The sequence below is a fragment of the Carassius auratus genome, chromosome 1, assembly GCF_003368295.1.
Source record: "Carassius auratus strain Wakin chromosome 1, ASM336829v1, whole genome shotgun sequence".
In the NCBI taxonomy this organism is placed as follows: Eukaryota; Metazoa; Chordata; class Actinopteri; order Cypriniformes; family Cyprinidae; genus Carassius; species Carassius auratus.
Genome location: NC_039243.1, coordinates 26,505,463 through 26,532,173, shown reverse-complemented (window position 1 = coordinate 26,532,173; position 26,711 = coordinate 26,505,463). Strand labels below are relative to the sequence as shown.

At 38.1% G+C, this 26,711-nt stretch overlaps 1 protein-coding gene across 17 annotated transcripts in view; it reads right to left on the bottom strand.

Annotated features, from left to right (window-relative positions):
- The window catches only part of LOC113105852 (ankyrin-3-like), a 54,870-nt gene that overhangs the window by 2,730 nt on the left and 25,429 nt on the right, over nucleotides 1–26,711 (bottom strand). For 6 of the 17 annotated variants that reach the window (XM_026267204.1, XM_026267212.1, XM_026267277.1 and 3 more), the window contains 41 exons: nucleotides 26,237–26,335; nucleotides 25,838–26,035; nucleotides 25,663–25,761; nucleotides 24,929–25,027; nucleotides 23,630–23,728; nucleotides 23,314–23,511; nucleotides 22,795–22,893; nucleotides 22,524–22,622; nucleotides 22,233–22,430; nucleotides 21,675–21,773; nucleotides 21,460–21,558; nucleotides 21,005–21,103; nucleotides 20,828–20,926; nucleotides 20,657–20,729; nucleotides 20,518–20,571; nucleotides 19,568–19,691; nucleotides 19,382–19,466; nucleotides 19,128–19,231; nucleotides 18,797–18,832; nucleotides 17,412–17,636; nucleotides 16,697–16,795; nucleotides 16,123–16,277; nucleotides 15,837–16,048; nucleotides 15,168–15,360; nucleotides 14,978–15,074; nucleotides 14,670–14,898; nucleotides 14,467–14,592; nucleotides 14,144–14,266; nucleotides 13,950–13,982; nucleotides 13,817–13,838; nucleotides 7,524–12,509; nucleotides 6,743–6,820; nucleotides 6,403–6,534; nucleotides 6,142–6,282; nucleotides 4,728–4,929; nucleotides 4,522–4,594; nucleotides 2,149–4,326; nucleotides 1,405–1,494; nucleotides 834–917; nucleotides 393–557; nucleotides 87–260 (listed from right to left, as the gene is read on the bottom strand). In XM_026267204.1, coding sequence (XP_026122989.1) covers nucleotides 87–260; nucleotides 393–557; nucleotides 834–917; nucleotides 1,405–1,494; nucleotides 2,149–4,326; nucleotides 4,522–4,594; nucleotides 4,728–4,929; nucleotides 6,142–6,282; nucleotides 6,403–6,534; nucleotides 6,743–6,820; nucleotides 7,524–12,509; nucleotides 13,817–13,838; nucleotides 13,950–13,982; nucleotides 14,144–14,266; nucleotides 14,467–14,592; nucleotides 14,670–14,898; nucleotides 14,978–15,074; nucleotides 15,168–15,360; nucleotides 15,837–16,048; nucleotides 16,123–16,277; nucleotides 16,697–16,795; nucleotides 17,412–17,636; nucleotides 18,797–18,832; nucleotides 19,128–19,231; nucleotides 19,382–19,466; nucleotides 19,568–19,691; nucleotides 20,518–20,571; nucleotides 20,657–20,729; nucleotides 20,828–20,926; nucleotides 21,005–21,103; nucleotides 21,460–21,558; nucleotides 21,675–21,773; nucleotides 22,233–22,430; nucleotides 22,524–22,622; nucleotides 22,795–22,893; nucleotides 23,314–23,511; nucleotides 23,630–23,728; nucleotides 24,929–25,027; nucleotides 25,663–25,761; nucleotides 25,838–26,035; nucleotides 26,237–26,335 — 11,877 coding nt within the window. The remainder of the gene's footprint in view (nucleotides 1–86; nucleotides 261–392; nucleotides 558–833; nucleotides 918–1,404; nucleotides 1,495–2,148; nucleotides 4,327–4,521; nucleotides 4,595–4,727; nucleotides 4,930–6,141; nucleotides 6,283–6,402; nucleotides 6,535–6,742; nucleotides 6,821–7,523; nucleotides 12,510–13,816; nucleotides 13,839–13,949; nucleotides 13,983–14,143; nucleotides 14,267–14,466; nucleotides 14,593–14,669; nucleotides 14,899–14,977; nucleotides 15,075–15,167; nucleotides 15,361–15,836; nucleotides 16,049–16,122; nucleotides 16,278–16,696; nucleotides 16,796–17,411; nucleotides 17,637–18,796; nucleotides 18,833–19,127; nucleotides 19,232–19,381; nucleotides 19,467–19,567; nucleotides 19,692–20,517; nucleotides 20,572–20,656; nucleotides 20,730–20,827; nucleotides 20,927–21,004; nucleotides 21,104–21,459; nucleotides 21,559–21,674; nucleotides 21,774–22,232; nucleotides 22,431–22,523; nucleotides 22,623–22,794; nucleotides 22,894–23,313; nucleotides 23,512–23,629; nucleotides 23,729–24,928; nucleotides 25,028–25,662; nucleotides 25,762–25,837; nucleotides 26,036–26,236; nucleotides 26,336–26,711) is intronic. The other 11 variants (XM_026267239.1, XM_026267247.1, XM_026267255.1 and 8 more) reach the window with 10 other exon arrangements.

The window sequence follows — 26,711 nt, the reverse complement described above, 5'->3', positions numbered from 1 at the left end:
TAATGTTACAACAGAGGTAATCCTAGAATGTAAAATCTGTGATGTTGTAGAAATGTCGGAAATGGCTGCTGTGCTGGGCAGCTCACCTGGGTGAAGTCATCCCGGGCAGAGGGCAGGTCTGGGGTGAGGAAAGGATCTCCCTCGAGCTTTGCCAGCTGTTCTCCATGTGTTACTGTCGTCTGGACCACCTGTCTGACCTCTTGGCCTACAGCAGATTCCCCCTTTGAAGCTAACATGCCGTCTTTCTCATGGAAAGTCACCTGAAATAAAACAAAAGACGTTCAGCAAAACTTAGCCATACCTTTGGGTTAAGAGATTACATTAAATATAGATTAAGCTGATTTAGTTTCATTAATTTTATTACACAATTAATTAAGCAAAGCATTACACACCTCTGTCTGATGTCCTTCACTCTTCAGTACTGTCCTCTTTATTACTTTCGAGTATCCGTCCCCTGGTGCCACGCTGATCGGCTGCTGGGTGGAGCCCTCCACCCTCACCTGCTCAGTCTCCACCCCATCAGATGAGACACATCGTCGAATGACCTTCCTGGTCACCTGAGAATGTGAGAGAGTGAGGTAAACAAGTCTGATTGGATATGATGTATTTGTTGGTTGAATGGATGACAGGATGAATGGATGGAAGGATGGATGACTGGTAGTTGACATAATTGCGAAGTTACTTATAGGTGGTAAAAAGTCGACGATCAAAAAGTGCTTCCAAAAATGGATTGGATTAAAGGAAGGACGGACTACAAGATGGATAAATGGTAGATGGATGGATTAAAGGATGGATGAATGGATGTGCGAATACTGCAAATCTTAGATGTTTACCTTCTTCACAACCAAGTTTCCCTGTGCATCTGTGTACTTCTCTTCTGTTACAGACTCTGGAGGAACATCTGGAACATCATCACCCTGTAGAAGAAATCAGACACTTAATCAATACATGTCAATGGCTAAAGCAGTGTTTACCCTAACAGGAAACAGCTGCCCCAGCTTGGATAAAGGTTAGGGTTAGCATAAGAAGAAGAAAATATTGATCCTATATAAAAAGGTGTACACTTTGTGTAGAAGTTGTCCATTTTAGGGGTGATCAAGGGTCAATAACTCTAGAAATAAATGATATGGGATGTGTTCTTAGTTTAAAATGGACAACTTGTACAAACCATTGAGAAGCAGGGAGGTTTAGTCACAGCTGAAAATGCAGGATTTTAAAATCGAGTCAGTTTCTTAAAGAAAATCATAAAGTTGAATGAAAAACCATCACATAGCATTTTGGTAATAGGTTATTCAGTAAGCCCACGTCAAAGTTACATACACAAAATGTATGTTAAGAAACACCACAGTAGCTTTCACACTGAACCTCCAAAATGGAGCAAGCAATCTGCAGTCACAGATATACCTGAATAATTACTCTCCTTCGCACAACTCTGGTGGTCAGCACATCCTCATCGGAGCTATCTGACAGCACACCTAAAGCCTCATCAATCTCCTAACCACGCATTATGTATGAAAAATCATGCAATAATATACGTAAGACAGAAATATATAAAACGTAAAAAATAAATACATTTGATAAATGCAATGCCCACTCTGCTTAAATACCATTAAGACTAAACATTATTAGAATCAGACGATCAAATATCAATAAGACAAATGGCAAACAGAAGCGGCAATAAAAAATTGTTAACTTGACACAACATGCACCATTTTTTAAACATGTTTCTTGTATAAAACAATTGTGTGGTAAGGAATTTACTTCAAAACAAAAAGCAATCAGATGCTTAGTTGTTAGTATAAATATCTATAAAAATTAAAACAACTCTTAATTGATATATATTACGATATAGTTATTACTTACAAAATCCTGCATATTTAGTGTATGACCTTACAATGTCATAAATGTAGTACATGCATAAGCAATTTTGAACAAGCTAATAGCGATTTTGATGGTGTTAAGGCATGAATGTGACATGATTATTTATTTATTTTTTTGACTAAGCAAAGGTTTTCAGGTTTTAAAATCCACCTAATTAGTGAAAATGTTCATTCAAAGAAACCAAACACCATCCATTCAGCGGGAAATAGATTAGGGTAGCTCAGAGAAGAATGGATGGAGAGGGGAGGTCATGCTGAGGATGCTTACCCTCCTCAGATCATCATCATCATTATACTCAGCCTCTCCTCGAGGAGGAAGCTCCTGAGGAGTTCGTGTAGAAGATTCCAGACTTTTCTGCTGACATGGAAAGTAAACATCTTTCTCCTCTTCATCATCATTGGGTTCGTGGATGATGGGAGAATCCTCAAATTCTTCACTGTCTGATGACCTGATTGACCAACTAGGGTTCTCATTGGATGGCATATATCCTGAGGGACTTCTGACATTTGGTTGTTGTTGTAATTCATGAACAGTCAACCTTAAGACTTCATCACTCAGCGCCGTTGTGCTTTTCCGAGGTTCTTCTTCTGCTTCAGAATTGTCTGAAATGGTCTGCTTGCAGTCGAAAAAAGCCTCAAGGTCAGAGTCATCATGTTGCTGATCAACGCTTAGTAAATCTTTGTGTTTTGGTTTTTCAACTTTGCCAGGTTTTGGCAAATCAGGGATTTCTATTTCAACATTTTCACTAGATTTGGGAGACTCAGTTGACGTTTCTTCAACTGATGATTGTAGTTCTCCTGTGAATGAGTCTTGGGATACATCAAGAATGAGCTCGGAGCTGAGAGTTTCATCAGATAATGGCTGTTCTGGTTGAACTGCTTTCTTAAGTTCCGCAAGCACTGAATTCATGCTGATTATCAAGGGTTCTGAAGAGTCAGAAAGACAACAGGCAGAGTGCTTTTCCTCTGATTTTTGGGATGTTGCACTGGACATAACTGAGTCTGACAGTAGTCGTTTGGAATCTTTGGTAGTTAAGGCCTTGTCCCTGCCATCTTGAGAGAGAGGCAGAGCTAGTCCTGCCTCCTGGGAAACAGGTTCCTTAAGCGCTGGATTCATGTTCATAGCGAGCATCAAGGGTTCAGAGGACTCTGAGAGACACCGGTTAATATGCTTTTCTTCTGACTGTTCGGCTGCACTACAAATTATTGACTCAGACAGAAGTCGTCTTAAACCTTTGGATACCACAGCCTCCTTTGAAATAGTCGCTGACCCAAGTTCAGAAGACTTCTCCCTGAAGTCAAAATACTGAGAAGTTATAACTGTTTCTGGTGTTTGTGGACTAAGGTCAGAGTTACAGAAAGGTGAATATTCACTCAGCTGTTCAGTTTCGCTTTGAATCCACATATTTGGGTCAGTCTCAGATTGGGAGAACAGTTCTTTCTTAAAGCCATGACTGTAATCTATGAGATGTTCAGTGGTTAAATTCAATTGTGTGCATACTTTTCCCTTCTCAGGACAATATTCATCTTCCTCATCTTCACAATAGACCTCTAATGTTTCTGGCTTTTGCTCTGGAGACTCTAATAGTTGCGGATGTGGTTCATGTTCATGGGAATCAATTTGTTGGTCTATCCTATGATCAACTTCAGGCTCTGAAGGTTGCTGTGGGGTGGTTTTGTTATTACATTGTTCTTGGTTTAAAACTGTAATCTCATGATGGGTAGATGATTGCAGTGAGGCAGAGTCAATTGTAGGAGAGGATTCAATGCTTTGCAATGATGGCACTTGATCCAAATCATCAAGCATTTCTGGGATAAGAAAGACCTGATCTGATTCCGGAGAGCCCTTAATGAGGTCTGGAGTCACTCTTGAAACACCTGGATTCACCTCAACACTGTGTGAGTCGGCTTCATCAGCCTCCCTTACAAGAGAATCAGGGGAAAATGAAGGACTAATATTTTGTCCGATTATTTGATCGCTCAGAGGAACTAATATATCAACTATGCTTTCATGACATGGAGACGACTTCATAGTGTCTGAAGTTTCATCAGATTCAACGAGATGTGCCTCTAATGATTTTTCATTGCTTTCTAAATCACTTTTTTCGTATACAGGTGAGACTTGATCAAGACACACAGAACTTTCATCTTGATACTTTTCTTCTTGGAGTTGAGTTTCTTCTTGACTCACTGGTGAAGCGTTTTGAAGTAGGTCAGGTACTTTGTGTTCAGGTTCAACTGTTGACAAAACAACTGAATTTTCACCTGAAGAAGATCTCGCAATAGACACCTGACCGAAATCAAAGATATTCTGAGATGCCTTTGTTGATTGTTGGTGGAATTCTGACTGAGTCTTCACACTGATTGGTGATGAAGAGAGACAAACATTTTCATTGTCTGAAACGTCACACTGAACTTGATTATCCTCCTCAGATTCTGCAGAAACCTATGGGATAAATTATATGAGGTATGGAAAAGTGTGACAAGGGCAAAGAGATGATATTCAAGGGATACTTACAACCAGTGAGAGACAACCCCAAAGAGCACATGCGATGATCATGGGTACAGTCTTAACTGGGCTTGAGACATTTGGGACATGACCCTCTGATTAAGTTTTAAATGCACAATGCTATGAACTTACTTCTTCATCTGCGGCTTCCTTTGTGGATTCTTTTTTGACCTCTTGAAGCAGCCATGGATTGGTGAAGCTGTCCCTAGGAGACATTGAGAGTGGAAAGTGAATTGCCAGGTTGTGTACTACCAGAAGACTGATTAACTGAATGCTTCTGATTATGTAAACGTTACTTTAAATGTCATTCCAAGTATGTCAATCTATGTATCACTCACTGATTGATCTCCAATTCTTCAATCATATCCCCATGAATGCTCTCTGAATGGACGTGTCCCATTGTTTCAGCCCATGAGGGAATGTCAAGGAGAGAGGCCACAGATAAGTCTTCTTCTGACACAGCTGGAGGATACCTGTGTGAAGTCTCCATTCTCTGCACCACACGAACACTGTCACCATCCTCTTGGACTGAGGAGAGAGCTGCAAAAGACAAAAACATTCACTCTGATGGTGTAAAGACTTTGACCCCATGGCTTGTTTTTAGGATTTATATCTTGTGTTTTAGATCTATATGCCAAACAAGAACGTGCTTAAAGGGGGGGGGGGGGGGGGGGTGAAATGCTCGTTTTCACTCAATATCCTGTTAATCTTGAGTACCTATAGAGTAGTACTGCATCCTTCATAACTCCAAAAAGTCTTTAGTTTTATTATATTCATAAGAGAAAGATAGTCTGTACCGATTTTTCCCGGAAAAACACGAGCGGCTGGAGGCGTGACGTGTGGGCGGAGCTAAAGAATCACGAGCGCCAGTAGGCTTTTGCGTTGAGAGCGTTTGGAAGTTGTGACATTACCGTGAGGGAAAAACTAACATCCAAAACAAACCATGGCATACAGTCAGATTCAGCCGTTTATTTATGATCCAGAATCAGATCAGGCTGAAACTGAACGAAAGCAGCAGCAGCAACGACTTGCTCCGAGCAGGGCTCGAACCCGGGTCTCCGGCATGGGAGGGGATGCACTAACAAGGAGGCAGAGATATTTGAAGCAGTTTTACTCACCGCCTGCGGTTCCAACACACATCGTGACTCTTTTTTTGTTGGGATTGCATCATTTTTAAGAAATAAACGATATGCAAATCTGTCGTCAAACTGGGCCTTGTTTGTAAAACAAGCATCTTCGAAATGCAGGGAACAAACAAAAACACTTGCACAACTCCGTTGATGCTCTGTAAAAATAAACTCCATCCACTGGTCCCTTAATGCTGTTTTTTTTTTTGGTGATCTGTGCAGGGTTGTCTTGCCCTGGCAACCAAAAACACACTTCTTTTGTGACTTTTCGCGACGCTCTCGCTCTGATCAGTGAATCGCTCTGATCAGTGAAATGTCTGTGCTCAGCCTCGCTGTATGGGAGCGCGCGCTCTTCCGGCAGAAGTGCCTTAGGACCCATATAAGGAAATTCCGCTCCATCTAACGTCACACAGAGCCATACTCGAAAAAAACTTTCAGAAACTTGTGACAAACCGGAAGGAGTATTTTGGGAACAAAAATACTCCTTCAAACGTACAACTTAATTTTTGAAACTTTGTCCATGTTTAGCTTGGGAATCCAACTCTTTAACAGTGTAAAAAACTCAGTATGCATGAAATAGCATTTCACCCCCCCCCCCCCCCCCCCCTTTAATTCATTGCCCTACCTTCACTGTGGTCCAGGGTCCTTTCAATCTCTGCATATGTTCTTGAGGTTTGCTCGTGGATTGACCTGTGCATTTGAATCTCGATAAGATGGACAATGTCCATGCGATTTATTTTAGTGAGTCTTTTAATCAACGTATCTTCTGTGGAATGTAAAACATAATCAGAATCTATTATTTAAAATGTACTTCTCATTTGAATTCTTTTACACATTCTAATATTTCAACTGGACTGTAATAGAAGTAAATGAGAACAGGACTTACCAGTTGCATGCTTTCCTTCTCTCTCTATCCAGAGCTGTAAAAGAGCATGACTCTGCTCTTGTAGTGAATTCGGTTTTTCAGTGCGCACTCGCTGAATCTCATCTTCATTAAACTCCAACTCTTTGGCCAGCTCTAAAATAGATTAGTATATATAGTATGTTGTAAAAAAAGATACATATAGACTTGCATTTATCCACAAGGATGCTAGAGTTGCCTGATCTGTTGCTACAGTGTTGCTATGGTATTCTGGGTGGCTTTTAGTATGCTGTTATGAGGTTACTAGGATGCTCTGAGGGGTTCCTAGGGTATTAACCACCTCAAACCCTTTTTTTATACTCACCTGCCCAGCTAAAACCTAGAAGGTCAGCAATGATGGCCAAAGTCTCTTCTTTCCTATCTGCATCATCATGCCAATCCACTGTAAACATCAGTCAAAGTATTTGTCATTAATACTTAATTAAATGCATTCAAAAACACACACCAAAAAAAAAAAAATTATCTGCTATATAACCTACTTGGATTATTGAACTATTTCTGACTCTGTATTATGGGATGTGAACTAAAGACATTTGAGATATTATGCAAATATGTGAGTGGAGTTTAAGTCTTTATCTCTTGTAAATCGCTTAAAAATTCATTTAAACTTCTAAAGGTGGCAACAAAAATGCTAACTGAAGCTAGGTTGTTGTAGTTTTACATAGAAAAGAATAATAGAATGAATGTATGGACTACACAGTGACTGACGATCTGTTAAAATAATATATGCCTTGTGTAAAACTTTTTACACAAAAATAACAGTTGTCATGGTTGTTTTATTATTTCTAATTTTCAAAACATGCAGTTATGGTCATGCATTGCACAGGAAAATTTATTATTGGCAAATAAATGTAATCAATCTTGAGATTTCAGTTTGTGTATACACTGATATGCAAATGAATAAAACATGATATAAAAAGACACCAAACATGACACATAAACACACATAAATACACACAAGAAAACACTGAGATGAGACAAATTACAGCACAAAACACCAGACAACACAGAAAAAAAAAAAGCAAAGAGACATGGATCAAATTTTGGAGTAAGTAATACGGGGGGCAAGTGCCAAGTAGAGGTACCTTTACTTTGGTCTGGGGTAGTGCTGTCTGAGATTCTCTGCATCTGTGTCTCCACACAATCTTCCCAGTTGGGCCTTGACTCAAAGACATCATCGCCAATGGACGGTGGTCGAATTGATTTCAAACTACTTTCTCTTCCTAACTCAATAGAAGTTTTCTCTCCTTTGGTTTCATCACACACTATGCTCCCTGAAGGGTCCAAATCCTGAGAGAATTTGGCAAGAAGTTCAGGTTGACTGGAAACAGCATCCTGTTTAGGAGACTGTGTGGGCAAAACAGTCTTCTGGGAGGATGAAGTCTTCGGTTTGGTGTAGCTGCTGTTTATATTAGTGAGACCTTCCACAACGGACATGGAGCATTCTGAAACACCAGTATCTGCTTCAGATTTAGGTCTTTGATTCTGCTCAATGGAGTCCCCTTTTCCTAAAATTTGGTCAAAACTGGCTGCTTTCACAGCTATTTTTGGTTTATATGTTGTTCCTTCTACTTCAGCAACAATGTCCTTGGATGGAGTGTACACTGAAGGTGATGTAGTACAGATTGATGCACTAGGGTAAATTGTAGATACATGGGTGGATATGGGCATTTCAACAACAGAATGCTGTTCATCTTCCACTGAAGAGTCAGAGGATTCTGGGTCTTGCTCAGAATAAACTGTTCGTGTTACTGTATAAGTGGCAGTGTCCACATTTGATATCAGTGTGTCTTCATGGATACCATTATCCTCTGTGTGGCTCTTTGGTTCACTTAGGATATGATAATCATACCATTCTGGATGTTCTGGTTGAACACTTTTAGTTCCAGTTATACTAAAGTCATCAAACTTTGCATCAGGTTCCTCAGTAATTCTGTCTTGATGCACTAAACCATCTGCAGGCAACCCAGATGAAGCTATTGCAACAAACTCACCAGCACTGAAATTGACCTGTTCAAATTCTTCACTTGGATCTTCATTTATTGGAAAAAAGACTAACCTTTCTTCTTCCTCCTCTATGCTCCTTTTGGTCATGTCAATAGCGCCACCTCTGGTCATCTCAAATAATTTTCCCTCTTGGAAGAGGAAAGGATTTGGTGTCCCCTCTTCAGTAGGGGTGCGTCCTGGAGTTGTGTCCGGTGTGGTTCCATGGGAATGTCTGTCTATACACAAAGCAAGTATTTTCTGTTCCTCAGCTTCAATTTTTGCATCGAATGCCTCATCATCTTCCACTTCAGCACTCCAGGGAACCAGGTCTCTTGGAATAGATACTGGGATTTCTTCAGCCTTCTCTTCATTGTCCTCTTCATGAATACATGAATCTGGCTGGGATTCATCCTGCACTTGCTTTGTAGCAGCAGTTGCACCTACGTTATCAATGGGAGAAACTGGTTCAAGTACTTTTTCAGAAGTTGCGCTCTCACCATTAGACTTTGAATCAACATCACCAGCCATCTCAGTGCCCATTTTGCTCTTTGCTGTTGTTATAATGAGATCCTCCTCAGCTGTAGTCTCACCAATCACTATACCATGGTACTCCGAAGGTAACTTGTCTTCCTCGTCCTCTTGATGTGTTTGCATAGATGGTATGTCTATGCATGTCTGTAAATCATCTATCTTTAAATAGGAATGTTCCTCCGCACCTTTGTCCATTGACTCTAAATCCTCAGTGGTTTCTCCTGAGAGTTTGTGAGTTGATTCATCCAACTCAGGGCTGTCATAATCATCTTCTGACAATGAAGAATGTAACGGTAATATTGGGCCAGGTTCAGTAAGGTTCTCCAAGTACTGCTCTTCTGATTCTTTGGTTAACATTGTGTTAAAGTCTAGTGGACTTTTATGTGGTGACAGCACTTCTTCATCTTTTGGTTGGTTATAACCACAATCAAAATCAAATTTGACCTTTTTAACCTTTGCATCCTTTTCCATTTCATCAAATGTTTTGATCTTTGCAGCCATCTTAAACATCTCTTCTTCTGGAGTGAATTGCTTTTGTAAAGTGTCAAAGTCATGAAGATAGTCACTCTCAAGCACCTTTTCTTTTTGCTCGAGGGTCATGGAAAGGCACTGCATATCTGAATTCTCGTGTAAACCTTGGGATGACTCACTTTCTAAATTTTGTTTAGAAACAATTTCTTTTTCTACATTTTCCCTGGAGTCAGAAATGAAAGTCTGACTTGTTGAGAAGACCCTTTCAGTATAACTCAGTTGACCAGATTCTTGCCCAGTGGGACTTCCCTCTAAAGAGTCTTGACATGGGGAGTCCTTGGTTGGGCTTGGCTCAATAGAATCTGGGGTTTTTTGGGATGATCCATCTTCTCTGATGGGAGTAGTCTCAAGCGAGTCTGTTCTACAAACAGTTTTAGAGTCATTTATGGTTGCAAGCTGCAGAGAATCTAAGCTAAAAGGTCTCTCTAGTGCATCTTGAATGTGATGACTATGTTGTGGTATTTTCTCAGACTCAGTAATTACATCTGATTCTTTTGACTGTATACTATCTTTACAGCTTAAATCACTTCCAATCATAAAATTTGCTGATGTTTCACTCTCCCATTTTAAAACTTGATCCTGAATTATTGTCTTTGAAAAAGCAGAGGATGGTGACTCAGTTTTGGTGGATGGAGAAGGTGTATCCATCTTAGAATCATCATTGGATGGTGACTCAATCTTGGTGAATAGGGAAGGTGATTCAATCATAGTATCATAAGTTGATTCAGTCTTCCTTTTTATCGAGGTTACTAAACATGATCCACTCTCTGCTCTTTCATGTGGTTTCACCAAACTTGACTGGTGAGTTGTCTCCTTATCCCCTGGATATCTGTCTTCTGTTTCTTTACTAGTTGAACTGAAAGATAAAACAAGGATTTCAGGACTATTTTGAGGGGTTTCAGCAAGTCCTTCAACTCTCTCACCATCACCTGTGCTAGAGTGAGGAGTCCTTGTCCTTATACTATTGCCAGGAGAGTATGCCAAGGCCTCATATTTGTCACTATCAGGACTTTCTTCCAATGCTTCCAATGCTCTATCACGCATTTCACTTTGACATAAGGGCTCACCTTGCTCCATTGCAGTAGCAAATGTGGTGATTATTTTAGATTTACTTGGATCCACAGCTGCCTGGTGTATCTGCTCCTCATCTTCTAAAGAAACGCCATCACTACACATTAAAGAATGTTTACTTGCTTCACCTGAAGTTTGCCTAAAGATCAGATATTTAGGATTGTCCTCAAGTTCTGCCTTAATATCTGCACTGAAGTCCTCTGATATTTTCCTGTCTGGGCTTATCTGAGGCTCCACAGACAATCTCCTGTTCTGACGGATGTTATATTCATTATGCCTTCTCTCAGGCATCAACTCCAGGTCTTCATTAACTAACAGTTCAGAATCAATCTGAGTTCCAGGATCTTGTTCCTGAGTTTCAAATTGTCCTGGTTCCTGAGATGGTTTTCCATTTTGGTCATTTGCTGTTTGTTTAGAGAACAGGTTTTCTGGAGAGCTTTCCTCTTCAAAGTTAAATATAATGTTGGAAGTTACAGCTTGATCACCTTCATTTTGAATGGTCGTCAGTGGTTTTTCATGTAGTGTTTCACCATCATCAATCATTGGTTTATGCTGAATTGTGTTTAGGTCAATACATGATGATTCTTGAAGGATCTTGTTTTCTACTATTATTTTTTCTTGTAAACGTAGGGTTGATTCTGCATTTTGGTTATTGTATGTTGGAGGAATCTGCATCACATCAGAACTTGATGCTTCAGAGGTTACAGTTGTAACTGCTCTTTGTTGTAAATGTTGGGATGATCCTGTCATTTGACTATCATATGTTTGGGGAATCTGCATCACATTAGGACTTGGCATTTCAGTTGTTTCTGTCATTTGGTTATCATATACTTGGGGAACCTGTAACACAACAGGCGTAATTGCTTTATGTTCAAAAAGTCCAGACTTGCTTTTCGATGGATCCTGGCCAGTCTGAAATGCCTTCATCAACTCTCTTACAGACATAGTTTCCTCTATCCTTTCCGTCTGCGACTTTGGGGATCTGGGGGATTTTGGAGGAAGCTTGGGTGATTTGTCTGTCTCTGTGACATATGACTTACTATGGGAAGTTCTCGCTTTTTGGGATTTCCACTTTTGACTGTCCACCTCATTCTCTTCTTCAACCTTCTTCTGCAGTGCCTTAACCTTGTCCTTAATGGATCCAATCGGAGTTTCTACAATTCTAGGAGATGCAGGAATAGATCCAAAGACAGGTTCAGATCCACCGATAACTGCATCTTCATCAAGAGACTCCTCAGACTGACTCCTACTCATCCTTTCCAAGTCATCTTCTGAACTGCCACTTGCAAACTCCCCCTCTTTACGCTTTTTCCTTGCTGGCTTTTTAATTTCTGTTGGACGGGGCTTACCACGTGTCACAACAACCTCTTTAAATCTTTCTTGAACACTATACATGTCTTGTGATTCACTAAATGGTACAGGTGTTTCCTGCAGACACTGTTCTAAGTCACTGCTGAGGTACGAAATCATACCTGAAATATCCCTCTTAGGTGAAGAACTGGATATAGTGTCTCGTAGGATTCGAACTTCCTGAATACCTGCTTCTTGGACCTCAGTGATATTTTTGCTTTGGGTTTCCTCAACATCTGTCTCACTGAGAAGTACCCAATCCTCATCATCAATGGTTACAGATCTCCCAACAGCACCTTCCCTCTTTGTATAATCCTTTGTATCATCACGGAGGATCTCTTCCATCTTCTCTAAGTCCTCTTTCACTTTTTCAACGATTTCAAATGGCTCATCCACTTCCTCATCTGCAGCCTTGTCAGATCCCTCTCTGACATCCAAGGAGCAGGATTTGTCAGATTTTTCAGAGGCCAGAAGGACCGACACCTTAATCAGGTCTTGCTTCATATCAGACACCTCTGAAAGCAGATCTGGACTTGCAAGTGTGGCAGGATCATGTATGATTTGCAGCGTGGAAAGCTCTGTTGACTCAGATCCATCATAATCTTCCATTTTAACAGCACAAAGAGTTTATAAAGAACAAAGGGGAAAATGAAGAGGACAAAAGACATTGGAGAGCTAGTCAGGGCAGGAGCAATAAAAACTGTCTTCATTTCAGAAGATGATGAAACTACTTGACAGAATGAAGAACATTACTAGATTTATCTAGATTTGGATCCGAAGGATTTGGGAAGGCATGGGAGCAGTTAAGCAAAGCAATTACATAGTGAGGGCAGGAAATAACTTGCTTAAACATGTTATACTGATTCAAGTATCCATTCATACACTTACACAAGAGGGAAAGTATAAAGAAAAAACAAAGGATAAGAATAAGTAATACAGAAACCTGTACACAAAGGACAAATGAGGAACGTAATCATAACACAGAGTGGAGCTGTACCAATGAGGCATCTCAAGATTGTTCTCGACATGAAGAGCTTATGTCAACACAAACACAGACAGCATTTTAAAACAATGTGCCTTAAAACAGTACTGAAACACAATCAGAGGCTTTTCCCATAAAACACTTTCAAAATCATTAAATGCTATGGCTTTTTTAGTTATGCGCAACTTTAAGTCAATCATGGAGTTGTTTAACATATGGAAAATTGTTATAAGACTGGGGTAAATGATAAGTAAACTTAAGAAAAAGAAGAAATAGATTGTGAGTGATAGGGATAAAAGTGTCACAAAAAATTATGCTTATTTTCAAAAAAGATATCCTCGCATTCAAGCAGACACTCTCAAACATACATATACGATAATATAATATAATATGTGTAAGTCAAGTTATTTCCATGCAAAGGAAATGATCCATGCAAAGGTGACACTTGTGGCAAACAAATTTAGTGGTTTCAATACAGTCCGAATATAATGTGGTCAGTATGATTTTGTTTTTAGGAAGAATGGTTTGCTTTCCAGTATCTCTTCTGGCATGTGCTGTAGCATTTCTTTTTTTTCTTTTTTTTTTTGTAAACTTATTAAACATTTTAGAAACCATCATGCCAGAAACAAGATACCATTGTGGATAATAGTAATGAATGTAATGTTTTATGAGAAGAGCAGACCATAAAAAAAAAAAAAAAAAAAAAGAAGGTATGTTTATCGGCCATAGCACAGCAATCAGGGATCCACATATACGATTTCTGTTCAAGTCACTTATAAATATGTTTTTTTTTTATAATACTCTTCAATATACTTATTCAAAAACAATATACTAATACATTACTAACCTAGAGTTTCAAGGTTAAAAAGAATGTGAGATAAAGCAGTACATATATTTATTTGTAATCAGTTTAATTAAATTCCTTACATTTCCCATGCGTCTTCTCACTCTATGAAGAAAATAGATTGAAACAGAGAAAATTAATACAACGGAAATTACAAAAATATATTTTTTGCAAAAAAAATTTAATTAAAAAAAAAACATATAAAAAAATATTTACCTCCTCATCTGCATCTTGATCAGAATCAGATTCCTTAAAAAGTAAAAGAAGAGTATAAAAATAAATAATAATAATCAACTGCCAGATTGAATTTTCCTAAACGAAATATATTTCTAATAAAAGGTACTGGCTTTTTGTTTTGTCTATGTATGAATACATTATGTGTTTGTAAGGCAATATAGTGTTTCACTTACCTTTGAGTAGACAGGTAGGCAGATGTTCAGACTGCATATTGCACTTTGGTTTAGACTGCGATATGTTTTTGGCTCTTTTGTGAAAGACAACCTGCCACATGGTTCTTGAGTGCTGTCACGAATCTGTTGAAACAACCAGTGTGTTACTAAGTCTAAGTGAGACTTGCACAATACTGTGGCATCACAATAATCACGGTAAACTAGAAGGGAACATTGTGGAGGTCTGTCACAGATTTGTTAACATTTCTATAACTCAGTGCCTTTTTGTGCTACATGCCTCAAACTTTGATATAATAGCTAAAAAGTAACAGATAATAACTTACTTTGATGAAGAGAGAAAGACGATTTTCCTTAAAGGCGTAGAAACTGAACACATGGTGCTGTCCACTTTTGGTCAGTGGGACCAAATTTCCAAAGCAGTCAGCAAAGATTGGTTTTCCCTCTAGTACCTATAGAGATAAACGTACCACCATGTAGAAAAGGTTCTTCTCAATTGCATTAGCAACAGTAGCTAAACCACACTTACCTCAACGTCTCGACTTCGTGCCACCTCAGTGAAGTTCTCCTGCTGCTCCAGAGTTTTGTCCATCTTATCATCCGTCATACAGAAGCAGCGCAGTCGTGCTTCAATAGGGTCCAACGTCTTGGCAAAGATGACAAACTTGGCCATATAGGGAACACAGATGATCTCACGATACAGCTGACTGGAGAAGTTCACAGACTCCTGGATCTGACGGCAATCTATAAGCCAGAACCTGGGAGGAAAAAACATTTATTTAATGATTCGTCAAGAGAAAGCAGTCAACACACATTCGTCACTGCAGCTGAACTCACCTTGCTGAGACATTAGTGGTAAATGAAACACACTGGTTGATGAATGTTAGTGGTGTGGATCCAGTTATGTCCTCCCACTGTGCTGGGGTCGTCCCACCTAGAAAAAGAAAATTATTAGAACAATTTACACCTTCTTATAAAGGCACTTACTTAAACAGGATTTTTTTTTTTACTCTTTATTTTCGTATACCAGTAATACTACACAGCAATCGTAGAGTGGGTGTACTGGTGGTCCCGTCACTGGTTGGGCTTTTAGGGACAGGAATAGTCATGGTAATGGGCTTGTGAAACTTGCGTCTTCTAGGCTCCAAAGTAACAATTGGGCTGAATGTAGCCTTATTCCAAAGGATCTTCCTCACCAGATCCTCACTGATGGGCTGTGCCTAATAAAGGATGAGATTGAGATGTAAGTGGCAGAATGGACATCTCATTTTCCTTTTCAGCTTCATTTCCCCTAACCAATTTAAGAGTAATATATTGCTATTTCAATATTTTAGTGAAGAGCATAACTAGAAATGTTTTATGAACTTTTTCCCTTAAATCACACTTTTAGCATTTCTTGCTATTTTCAATATGTATGGGAACCATGACACTTTAAAATAACAATGCATTTGTATAATACATTTGTTGTATTTACATAAAGAAAATTACTGCGGCATTCATATAGGGTATAGGTCAATCAAATGAGCTTTAATGACACAAAGCAGATGCTAAAAGTTGTTTGTACTATTGATCTAGATTAATAAATAATAATTGTCCAGTGTGGAAATTGTCTAGAACAAGTCAAAAACAAAATAAGAAACCGCTTCCTTATACATTATAAGGTCAATGATCAAGCTTGAATGGCTTAGTTGGTTACCTGTAGCCCAACGCGTATCCGTTTAGTCAATGCTCCCTCTGGGAACACAGCCTGGACCTGTGGAACAAGTGAGCTGCTTAACACCCCGCCCTCTGGACCGATCAGGTGACTGTTCTGCTTAATGCGAGACACCACTGCAAAGTATTGTGGGAAATCCCGTGTGATGATGCGGCAGATTCGTTTTTTCTCCAGCTCCTCAGGAGAGTCCAGTTCTGGTGTGAAAATAACAGCAAATTCAATGTGGTTAACGCACACGTGCCTCTTTGTGTATTTGGGACACACTCACCCTCATCCATGCCATTGAGTATCTGATTCAGCTCCTCTTCTGTGTGCTCACAGTGATGTTCTCTCCAGCTCTCTCCTGTCTCACTGCGCAGAATCACTAACTCTCTCTCTGTCCCACGCAATGCAGCAAAGTGAGGGATCTCCACTATCACAGACCTGAAAAAAGGCATGTTATTTCAGCTATATGCACCACTTTAGATTTGTCAAAGTAAGGGTTGTTTGGAAACGGATATTGCATCTGTGGGTGACATAAAAATAGATAAATGTAGCATGCAGCAAGGTAGAAAAAGAGAGAAAACTAAACTACGGATAATGCAAAACACAGCATACACAGAGCACACAACCAGTACAAAAGAAAGTGACCAATTTAAAATCAAACGCTATCCAAAAGTCAACAAGGGAGGAAAAGGTAAATTTATGGAACACCTCAATAAATCAATAAATTATAAAAAAGGACAAAGTAAAAAGGATATGATATCTTACTGATATAACACAGATGGAGGTCTATTTAAAAAAGAATTAGGGGGACATGTGACCGGTATCCAGTGGATATTTGGCATTAGGATCTCTCCTACCCGAGGAATTTGGTGCCGGGTGGACCCAGCTGCAGAATTCTGCTGACAAGACTTTCACCCTCATTAAGAGGTGGAGGGGCTGTTGGGAGGTGGAGTTTACTGTTCCGATCGCAGCCATTAAAAAAAAAGATGTAAAAACAAGGCACACTGTGAACCTGATTTACTGAACTCAGATTTAGTGAGAGAGGAATATTGTTGCCATTCCTAAAAGCTTGAGATGACGAGTGTCCTAACCAGGTGAAACAAACACTAAAAGCTCTTCCACAATTTTTTGTCCTAACCAGTTGCGAAATTTGGTTGATTGGTGGTTTGTTTTTTGAAGCGTCATGCCCAGCAGCGTTGTTATGGCTCTTAATTTTTATTTTTACATGTAAAAAGCACATAGGAAAATTATTAAAACTTAAATTAAAATCTATCCACTGAATCTCATTGGTCCAAAATTCACAAATTAAACATCAAACATCATTTTATTGGCTGAGACTACATTACATGAGATTAAATGGATAGTTGTTTCATCATAGACAAACAAATGGATTGTCGCTGGAAGCTTGTAACATCGCTCCTGGTTAGGACACATCAAACAGGTTGACATACTGCGCTGCTTTGTCAGTCAAGACGAGACAAAATAGAGAACATATAACTGAACCATACACAAAGGTAAACAAAAATGTTTATGGTGATACATTATCATTTTTCTATTTTAAACCCCCCTTACCCGAGAAACTGGGCTCCGGTGGGTCCAATTTCAATGAGCTTGCCTGCGAGCCCTTCTCCCTCCACCATAGGGGGCATAGAGGCAAGTCTGTGCCTCTTCACCAGACGACATGTGACCCGTGTAGGTGCTGAGCACTTTCTAGGTGGCACAATAATGCGTAGTCCATTGTGACGGCAGCCACGCATGGCACCGCCACGGGCATCTACCATGAAACTGACCAGGAAGCTGTTAAAAGAAAACCAAGTGGCAGTGAAACACACAACACAATGCTTAAAAGCTTAATTTAAAAAAAAAAAAAAAAAAAACACTGAAATTAAATACTGTAATAAATACATAAAGAGCATTAATTCTTGTTTCTAAACTTAGAGAAGCCACCTCGGCCAAACAATATTAATTTGCCATCTCTTTTCCTGAGATTATTTCATAGGCTCTGTTTGTAAACAATTAATAATTCTCCTTGGTGCCATTTGAAATTACACACCTCACCCGGAATATTCCAGGTTCCAGTAGTTTTCTTCTGTAATCGAAGCATTAATCGCTGTTAAAACCTGAACCTTTATTTTTTTTTATCTGATTGTGTCACCTATGTGTGTTGTACTATTTCAGACTCACTGACACACACCATCAATCCAAAGTTTGTGGTCAGTACGATTTTTTACAAATATTTAACAAATACAATAAGACAGTAATATTGTGAAATATTTTTACAATATAAAATAACTTTTCTATTTGAATAAACCTCTGCTGCTGATTTACTATTATTATCAATGTTGAAAATAACTGTTCTGCTCAATATTTCTGTGGAAACCATGAAACATTGATTTAAAGGATTAATTTAATTTTAATTTGTTGTTACATTATAAATTGTGTCTGATCAGTTTCATGCATTTTTGCTGAATAAAAAAAAAATATATATAAATAAAAAATAATAATAATAATAATTACTGACTCCAAACTTTTGAATAGTGTACAATAATGTCATTTTAAGTGTTGCTTTATGTCTTGTAATGTTTGTGAAGTTCTTGGAGAAAGTCTCCAGATAATCTCTGGAGAAATTAGATGATGAAGAATGATAACTGTTGAACATGCTTATGAGATAAATTAAATAAATACTGTAGGAGTTGAGAAACACAATGTGTCCAGTTTCATACCACCCATGAGAGAGATGCTGAATAATACTAAATATTATTCATGGGGTTCTTTATGAATACTGAGACATGACTCATTGTGTTCATCAAAACATGCTTATTAAAATTTTAGTAGGCACAAAAAGTCTCATTTGAAAAGCTCAAAGCAGTCAGATGTTATAAATACATGCATTATTATAATAAATGTAGATGAAGAGAGGAATTAAAAGGGCAGAAGGAAGAGAAGTGGAGGATCACCTGCTGTTGTCATTGTCAAGGCATGGGGTAGATCGGCTAAAAGCAGAACAAAAAACACAATCACGAACAGCAGAGAGAGAGGCCGAGTGAGATGGGAGATGACGTGAGTGTAAGAAAGAAAGAAAGAAAGAAACTGAGCTGCTATCATTCATGTTTAACAATAGAGGCATTTGATGCAATGCCAGTTTTGACAAAGCATAAACACCTTAATATGTAATAGCATGTATGATTTGGGGAGGCATGTGTGTGTTCACTTCTGTTTGAGTGTGTGTGTGTGTGTGTGTGTGTGTGTGTGTGTGTGTGTGTGTGTGTGTTTGTGAAACCCTCTAACCCTGACTGCAGGAGAGTGCTAGTTAGCACCACATTATCCAGATGTTCAGCACCCCAGCTCAGTCGAAATGAGTCTTTCTCGTGCTCTCGAGAGAATGCAGACACCTAACAAACAACATAATCAGACTACAATAAATCATGAGATAAAAACCCATGTTTAACCCATCAAGATCTGAAAATTCACTGTAAACCACAGATAACAACACTGAGCCAAATGTTAGATATACATATGAAGTGTGACAGTTCACAGTTCACCTTATTAATCTGGTGGCTGGTGATCATATCCTCAATCAACATTCCTTCGCTCCTGTAAGCAAGATGACTGGGGGGCTCATGGGAACTGAAGTAGAATGGTGCAAACAGATGAATAAGACAGCATTACTTGTGTGTACTTGTTATACTTGCAAGAGCCTTTAGATTTAGATTTTTGATTTTTTTTACCGGTCAAGGTTGTGGATGTAGCTCATGCCATCCAGGTAGTGTCCAGGTAAAGAGTCATCACCAAGCTCTCTCAGGTCCTCTGCTCTCAGGTACTCTCCTCCATCACCTGTCATTGTGTCCTCACCTGTTCATGCACACATTGATTGATTGATTGACACTAGTGAACTGGGGACTGGTTCATCAAATGGCCAGATCTACTAACAGCTTGCACCAGTGCAAACCCTCTTTTGGCAATTAAAAACTACTGTTATGATTTACTTTAAAAGGTTACCAAAAAATGCATGGATGCAGTTATTTTTGCAGCTGACCTTATTGCATTATGCATCTGTAGGAATTTCCCTTTTAGATGCAAAATTAATGGGAGAAGAGTATTTAAATGAGTCATGTGAGGTGATTTACTAAGGTTTGCGGTAGTTAATGTACTGGTATTTGCGGAATTAGCAAGTCTTTTCCCATTTTGCACCTGTGTTGTTAGTAGATTCCCTGCACCTGATTATCACAGGTTATGCTTGTTTTCGACACTTTTCAAATTTGCACCGCTCTTGGTAGTTTTGGAAATGTAAACTTTCAGGTTTTAGACAGATTTTAAGATTAATGCATAAAAACTAAAATTAATCAAACTAATTACATTAACCATAACAATAGCACTGCAATTATACATTAAGCCATATCAAACACCACTAACCCATTATGTAGGTGTTATGAAAAAAAAAGCAAAAATTTTATTACTTTAAAAACATCCCCAGATTAGCACAAATAAAAAAGAACAGAGTTAGTTTTCCACAGTTTAGTTTTCTACACACAATAACATGCCCGTCACAGTTAGCACACGAACTGCAAACCACACGTTTGAATAGATATAAAATGAACTGAAAGATTTTTTGGCAAATGTAACGTTAGTAAAGGGTCAGTTCATTCTATATTCTATACTGTATCTATACCCTGTATACCTTCAATCTCCATAGAGACTTCAGTAAAAAGCTCCTCCTCCATCTGATGTTGGGCTACAGAGGCACAGCAGCTTTTACAAAGATATATGAAATCCTGATTATGCATATTACAAGTTGGTAATAAAACACAGTATCTTACCCTCCTCATCCGACACATCCAGAACTTCTGTCATTGTCTCTGGAACGTTCAGCTTGTGTTTCTCTGTCACCGTCTACAAAAGATGAAATTAACAATGCATTCAACATACATTCTGTACAGAATCTGAATACATCAAAAGTTCTTAATATGCAAAAAGGCATGGATTCGTACAGTTGTTGTTGTGATTGTTTCCTCGGTAACAACTTTCAGAGTGTCCACCACTGAGATGTACCCTAGTCGCTTAGCAATAGAGAGTGCTGTGTTTCCATTCTGGGGGAGAAAGAGTGTGAGGTTAGACGAGTAAGACAGAATTATTATTATTTATGTGAGTATGAGTGTGTCTCGCACCATGGTGATGGCGTTAGGCTTGGCTCCATGTTGCAGCAGGACATTGATAATGTGTGTATTTCCCTGCTGAGCAGCTTGGTGAAGTGGCATGTAACCGTTCTGAAAAAATAAAAAATAAAAATACATATATATGTATATATATCAGTACATATAAATAATCATATAAATAATCAGAATGCTAATCATGTCATAAGTTTAAAAGCATGTAATTCTGCCATTAAAATTAAACAGAATGAATTGCTTGTATATAAAATAATTAATTGATACATTAAAATAATAGCACAGCTTTACAGTCAGAAATAGATATCAGTAATATTTCTCAATCACAAACTCAAAATACATGGCCACAGAGCTCATAATCACAAAATGATTAAATAATAGTTTATTGAGTAGTTATTAGTTGAGTTACCAAGTCATATAAGAATATATATTATTAAATATATTAAAACTCTTACCTTAGTTTTTGCATTGACATTAGCGCCATTTTGCAAAAGGAAATTCACCATTTTGACATTTCCATAGTGGCAGGCAACAATAAGAGGAGTGTAGCCCAACTACAAGAAACAACCAAATTTCACATTGGCTGAGGATTAACATACTGAAATGGTACAAAAATTATTAATAATAACACAGCAAAATAGCCATGGTAAAAACTATGGTTCAAGCTTACTTTGGTCTGCTGGTCTATGATTGCATCATGCTTGACCAGTATTTCAGCCACTTGCACTCTGTCCTCCTGAGCACTGAGATGAAGAGATGTGAGGCCACTCTGAAAAAAAAAAAAAACACCATTCATCTGTTGCAGGTTTATGTTAATTTCAGTAGCATTTTTGCAGATGCAAGTTTATAGACTTTCAGCAGTATTCTGCCAAAATAAAAGCTGGAGGATTTGATTTGTTTGAAAGTGAAGAATTTAAGACATAAATATTCATATTGAAACTCGTAGTGTAAAAATGATTAATTATCATCAAATATTTGTTTTTATTTTACAGTACAATTGTAATTTACAAAGATTCAATATTTCATCTATTTACGTTTCATTAACTGACATGAGAGTGTCATTAAATTATTAAAATATGAACTTAAATTCTTAGGTACTTCAAGGAAATATTTTGCATCCAAGGGGTTCGGCTGACATTTGTAAAAGTCAGTTTGGATTACAAAAATATGTTAAAAATCTGTCTGACACTGAGGATAAATACTGTAGGCTTCCCGCTCTAGATCTTACCTTAGTGGCAGCATTGACGTGTGCACCCTTCTCCAGCAGAAGGGAGGCCATCTCTGTGTGCCCCTCCTGAGATGCCAGGTGTAAAGGACTCACTCCCTGTTTGGTCAGTGCATTGGTCTCTGCTCCATACTGAAGCAGCGCAGAGGCAATCTGAGTCTGGTTCTTCTTTGCCGCAATGTGGAGGGGCGTATAGCCGTTCTGCACAGGAATATAGACACAAAACCTCAAGTTATATATTTTTGTTGTTTTATTGGATGCAGAGACTTCTTGCAATCAGTTTAAGATGTGCACCTTAGCAGTAGCGTGAGGTGAAGCCCCTTTATCCAAGAGCATCATCGCCACCTGCTGGTTATCATAGTGAGCAGCTACATGCAGAGGTGTGAGACCGTACTGGTTCAGAAAGCCAAAGAGAGAAATAACATGACAATAGTGAACACACACACACACACACACACACACACACACACACACACACACACATACATATACATATATATATATATATATAAAATACAAATAAAAATAAGTAAACGAGTAGGAGATTAAAGCCTTGATGACACACCTTTCCAGTGTCATCAAGAAGTGCTCTCCGCTGTAGGAGGAGTTTTGCCACATCCAGGCTTCCATACTTAGCAGCAACATGTAGGGGAGTGAAGCCTTTCTATTAAGTGAAGGATAGTTAGGGTTAGTTTAAAATAGACAAACACATACACAGCAAATTTGTAGTCAGTAAGTAAATACTTTTATTCAGCAAGGACACAAACAGATCAAAAAATTGCTATTTTAAATAAATATAATGATTTCTGAAGAATCATGAAACAGTGAAGACTGGAATCATGGCTGCTAAATATAGCTTTGCCATCACATGGATAAATTACATTTTAAAATTACAATTTAATTTAAAATTAAATTTAAAATAGAAATTAGATATTTTAAATTGTAATAATATTTCATAAAGTTAACCTTTTTATATATATATTTTCTATTATAAATATATATAGTTTTGTCTTCATTTCATGTGAGGGGCTCAGCATAAAGCAATAGGGTTATAATATATTTAATCTCTCTTCTGCAGTCCCACCTTAGTGGCGAGTGAGTGAGATGCTCCGGCCTCCAGAAGCACTGTAGCCGTCTCCACCTGACCTTCACGAGCGGAGATGTGCAGAGGTGTGTATCCATTAGTGGTGGAAGCGTCAGGGTGAGCCATGTGCTGCAGTAACAACTGCACAATCTCTGTCTGACCCAGACGAGACGCAATGTGAAGGGGTGTCTGGTCCTCCTGGAGGCAAGAGAGAGAAAGAAGGAGAGTAATGCAAATATAGTTTATTTAAAGCTCTACTTGTAGGCATTGATATCTGTATTTTCGCTTTATTCAAGAAGTGCTTTTATTGACTGACTCTGGCCATGGCATCCACTAGAGCGCCGTTCCTTAGCAAACATCGCACCACCTCCATCTGTCCTGCCCTTGCAGCCATGTGCAATGCTGTCTCACCACGCTGAAAACAAACACAATTAGTAACACATGAAATGCACTGCTATGTAGGCGTTTTAGACATTTTTTTTTAGGATTGAGTAGAAAGGATAGGAAATTATATCAAAAACTGCACAGCATAAGCAGGCTCTGCAAGCCACGGCTGTGCATGTAGGGATGTGAGATACATATATTAATTATTTAGTCACTTCAAAGTTTTCTATAGTTATATTGTGTCTGTGAGTATTCAATGAGTTTCAGTTGCTTTTTTGCAAAGCGCTCCTGTTCAAGGAGACTGAGACGGCAGAAAACACATCCTGTTTGTTTTCTTTACTTTACAAAAGCACAACATTTTGTTGATATTGGTAGTGCACACAAATAAATGTAGACCCTTTTCATTTCCCAATGATTTATTACTCTTATCTGTATGAGCAAAGATGGCGTATTTTCTGATGTTTCCACTGTTATTAAAAAAAAAACAATGCAAGTGATCACACCGGCTCCTCCATGTCCTACAAAGTGCGCTTTAGTTTCCACTCGTCACACAAACACTTAGATATGTGTCTAACAGTGCACATTTATCTAGGTTAAACGTTTAAACTAACATTGTGATGTGCTTTAAGTGTTTTATCTATAGATATTATTTAAGGCAAATTGTGTTGATTTGGAAGGGTAAATTGATTAAACGTGGTTAGCCACTTGGTCATCAATTTAAAAAACCAAAATGTGAACTTAACAAACATAAAGTTACAAACATATTTTTCTAAAATAATTAAAGAAACAAAAAGAACCACTTTGACATAAAAAATAAATGAACTATTTTAATGGCTGCAACAGCAGTTGTGTAATGACGAAGAGAGAAAGTGAATAAAAAAGACATGGGCTTCATTCAGACTCAGGCCCAGAATTGACTGGGGTATTTTTGGTGAGAATTTATTGACTAAATAAATAAGAATGTGACATAAAAGGTGACCTCATTTAATAAAGGTTAGACAAAAAAAAGATAAAAATGCTCCTGCAAATCAATTTAGGTGGTCAAACAACACCCCTTATATGAAAAGTTAATTTGTGTCACTGCTGTGAAATAACCAATGTACAGAACGTAAAGAATATTGCAAGTTTCGGGATTCATTTTTTGTCAATATCACACACTCCTACTAGATTTCATAAGAAATGTATTTAAATGAGATACAAATCATGTCCATCATGATGATCATTTACTCACAATATTACAGACATCAGGTGAGGCTCCATTCTGTAGCAGTAGGAGAACGATATTCAGGTGTCCCATAAATGCTGCAACATGGACTGGGGTCAGGCCGGACTAGAGAGAAAGAAAATAGAGAGTAGTAATTCTTACTTGCACTCATTATGCAAAACCTAAACGTTGCAGTCCAATTCACATATTCTATTACATAACATATCAGCATACGCATATCTAAAAATACAGTTTTAGCAAATACATTTAAATATTTAGTAATTATTCAGTCCTGTCTTAATTATTCAATCTAATACTTAAATTAGTCAGATTCAAGCATTTTCATGTTTAATTGTTTTCCATCTTAATTTTATTATTATTTTAGATCTGCACCACCCCTTTCCAAATTTCCTTCCTATCAAGCTCAGTCAGATTATTTGGGAACATGTAAATGTAGTTATTTTAATAATAGCTAAAATACTAACTAAATGAGCAAGTAGCATTTGAGTCAGCAGTCAACAAGAGAAGCCTCTTTCATTCACATTACATTTAGACATCTGGTAGATTCTTTTACCCAAAGCGGCTAAAACTGCATTCAGTGTAGACATTTTATCAGTATGCATTCCTTCAGAATCAAACCCACTGTCATTGCTATTGCCATGCTCTACTGTTTGAGCTGCACATGCTTAATCAAATATTATTATCCTAAATAGTATACAATATTTCAATAAGTATCAGACACAGAGTTCTAGGACTCTCACTTCAGTGATGGCTTGAATTGAGGCTCCGTATTTAACCAGCAGTTCCATGACTTTTACTCTGTTCTTCTTACAGGCAATATGCAGAGGAGTGAAGCCATTCTGAAGACACAATAAATATATTAGTAATGCTCATTAACATTGGTACACATTCATTTGACTTTTGTCAAAGAATTACCAGAGCCCTGGCATTAGGATTGGCTTTTTTATCCAGCAGTAATTTTGTGACTCTGTAGTGACCACAGTGGGCGGCAACATGAAGGGCTGTCAGGTAGTCCAGTGTGACATCATCAACCGGTGCCTTGTGTTGCAGCAGGTGTTTCACACACTCGACGTGATCACCCTGAGCAGACATGTGCAGAGGGGACAGGCCATTCTGTGTGTGTGTGTGTGTGTGTATGTTGAAATACAGAGAAAGAGAAAGGAAAAAGTACAGTTCAGCTTTAGATAGAAAATTAATATAACAATGTAATAATAACTGTAACAATATTTATTAATAATATATATTAAAAAAAAAAAATCATATAAATGCAGCCTTTGTGAGTATAGGAGAGTAATTAATAGGAAGCACTTAGACCTTGGTCCGTGCCAGTATGGGAGCTCCTCTTTCAAGCAGTAGTTCCACTGCAGTGTCATGTCCACTTCTGGCTGCACAGTGCAGCGGTGTCAGCCCATCCTGTTCAACAGACAGGAGATAAATAAAAACAAACATTATATATGAAGACACGTTTATAAATGTACATATATAATGCATTATGAAAACTATTCAGGCAAAATTTTTCTAAATAAGACACCTTAAACTGTCTAAACAGTAGAATACATTTTTCTATGAACTGCTGTTAACAGTTTTTTTTACTGCATTTTGATGCTGGTACTATTTGATTTTTGATTTTAGTTTTAAATCACATATTAAAAGAATACAAATATTTGAACTTTTTTCAAATCTGAAAGATGCAGAGACACTAATTCATACTTTTGTCTTGATTACTGCAATCTCAGCAGTAGACAAAAGAAAATCGGAAATGCGGCTCAAATATCAGGGAAGTATTTTT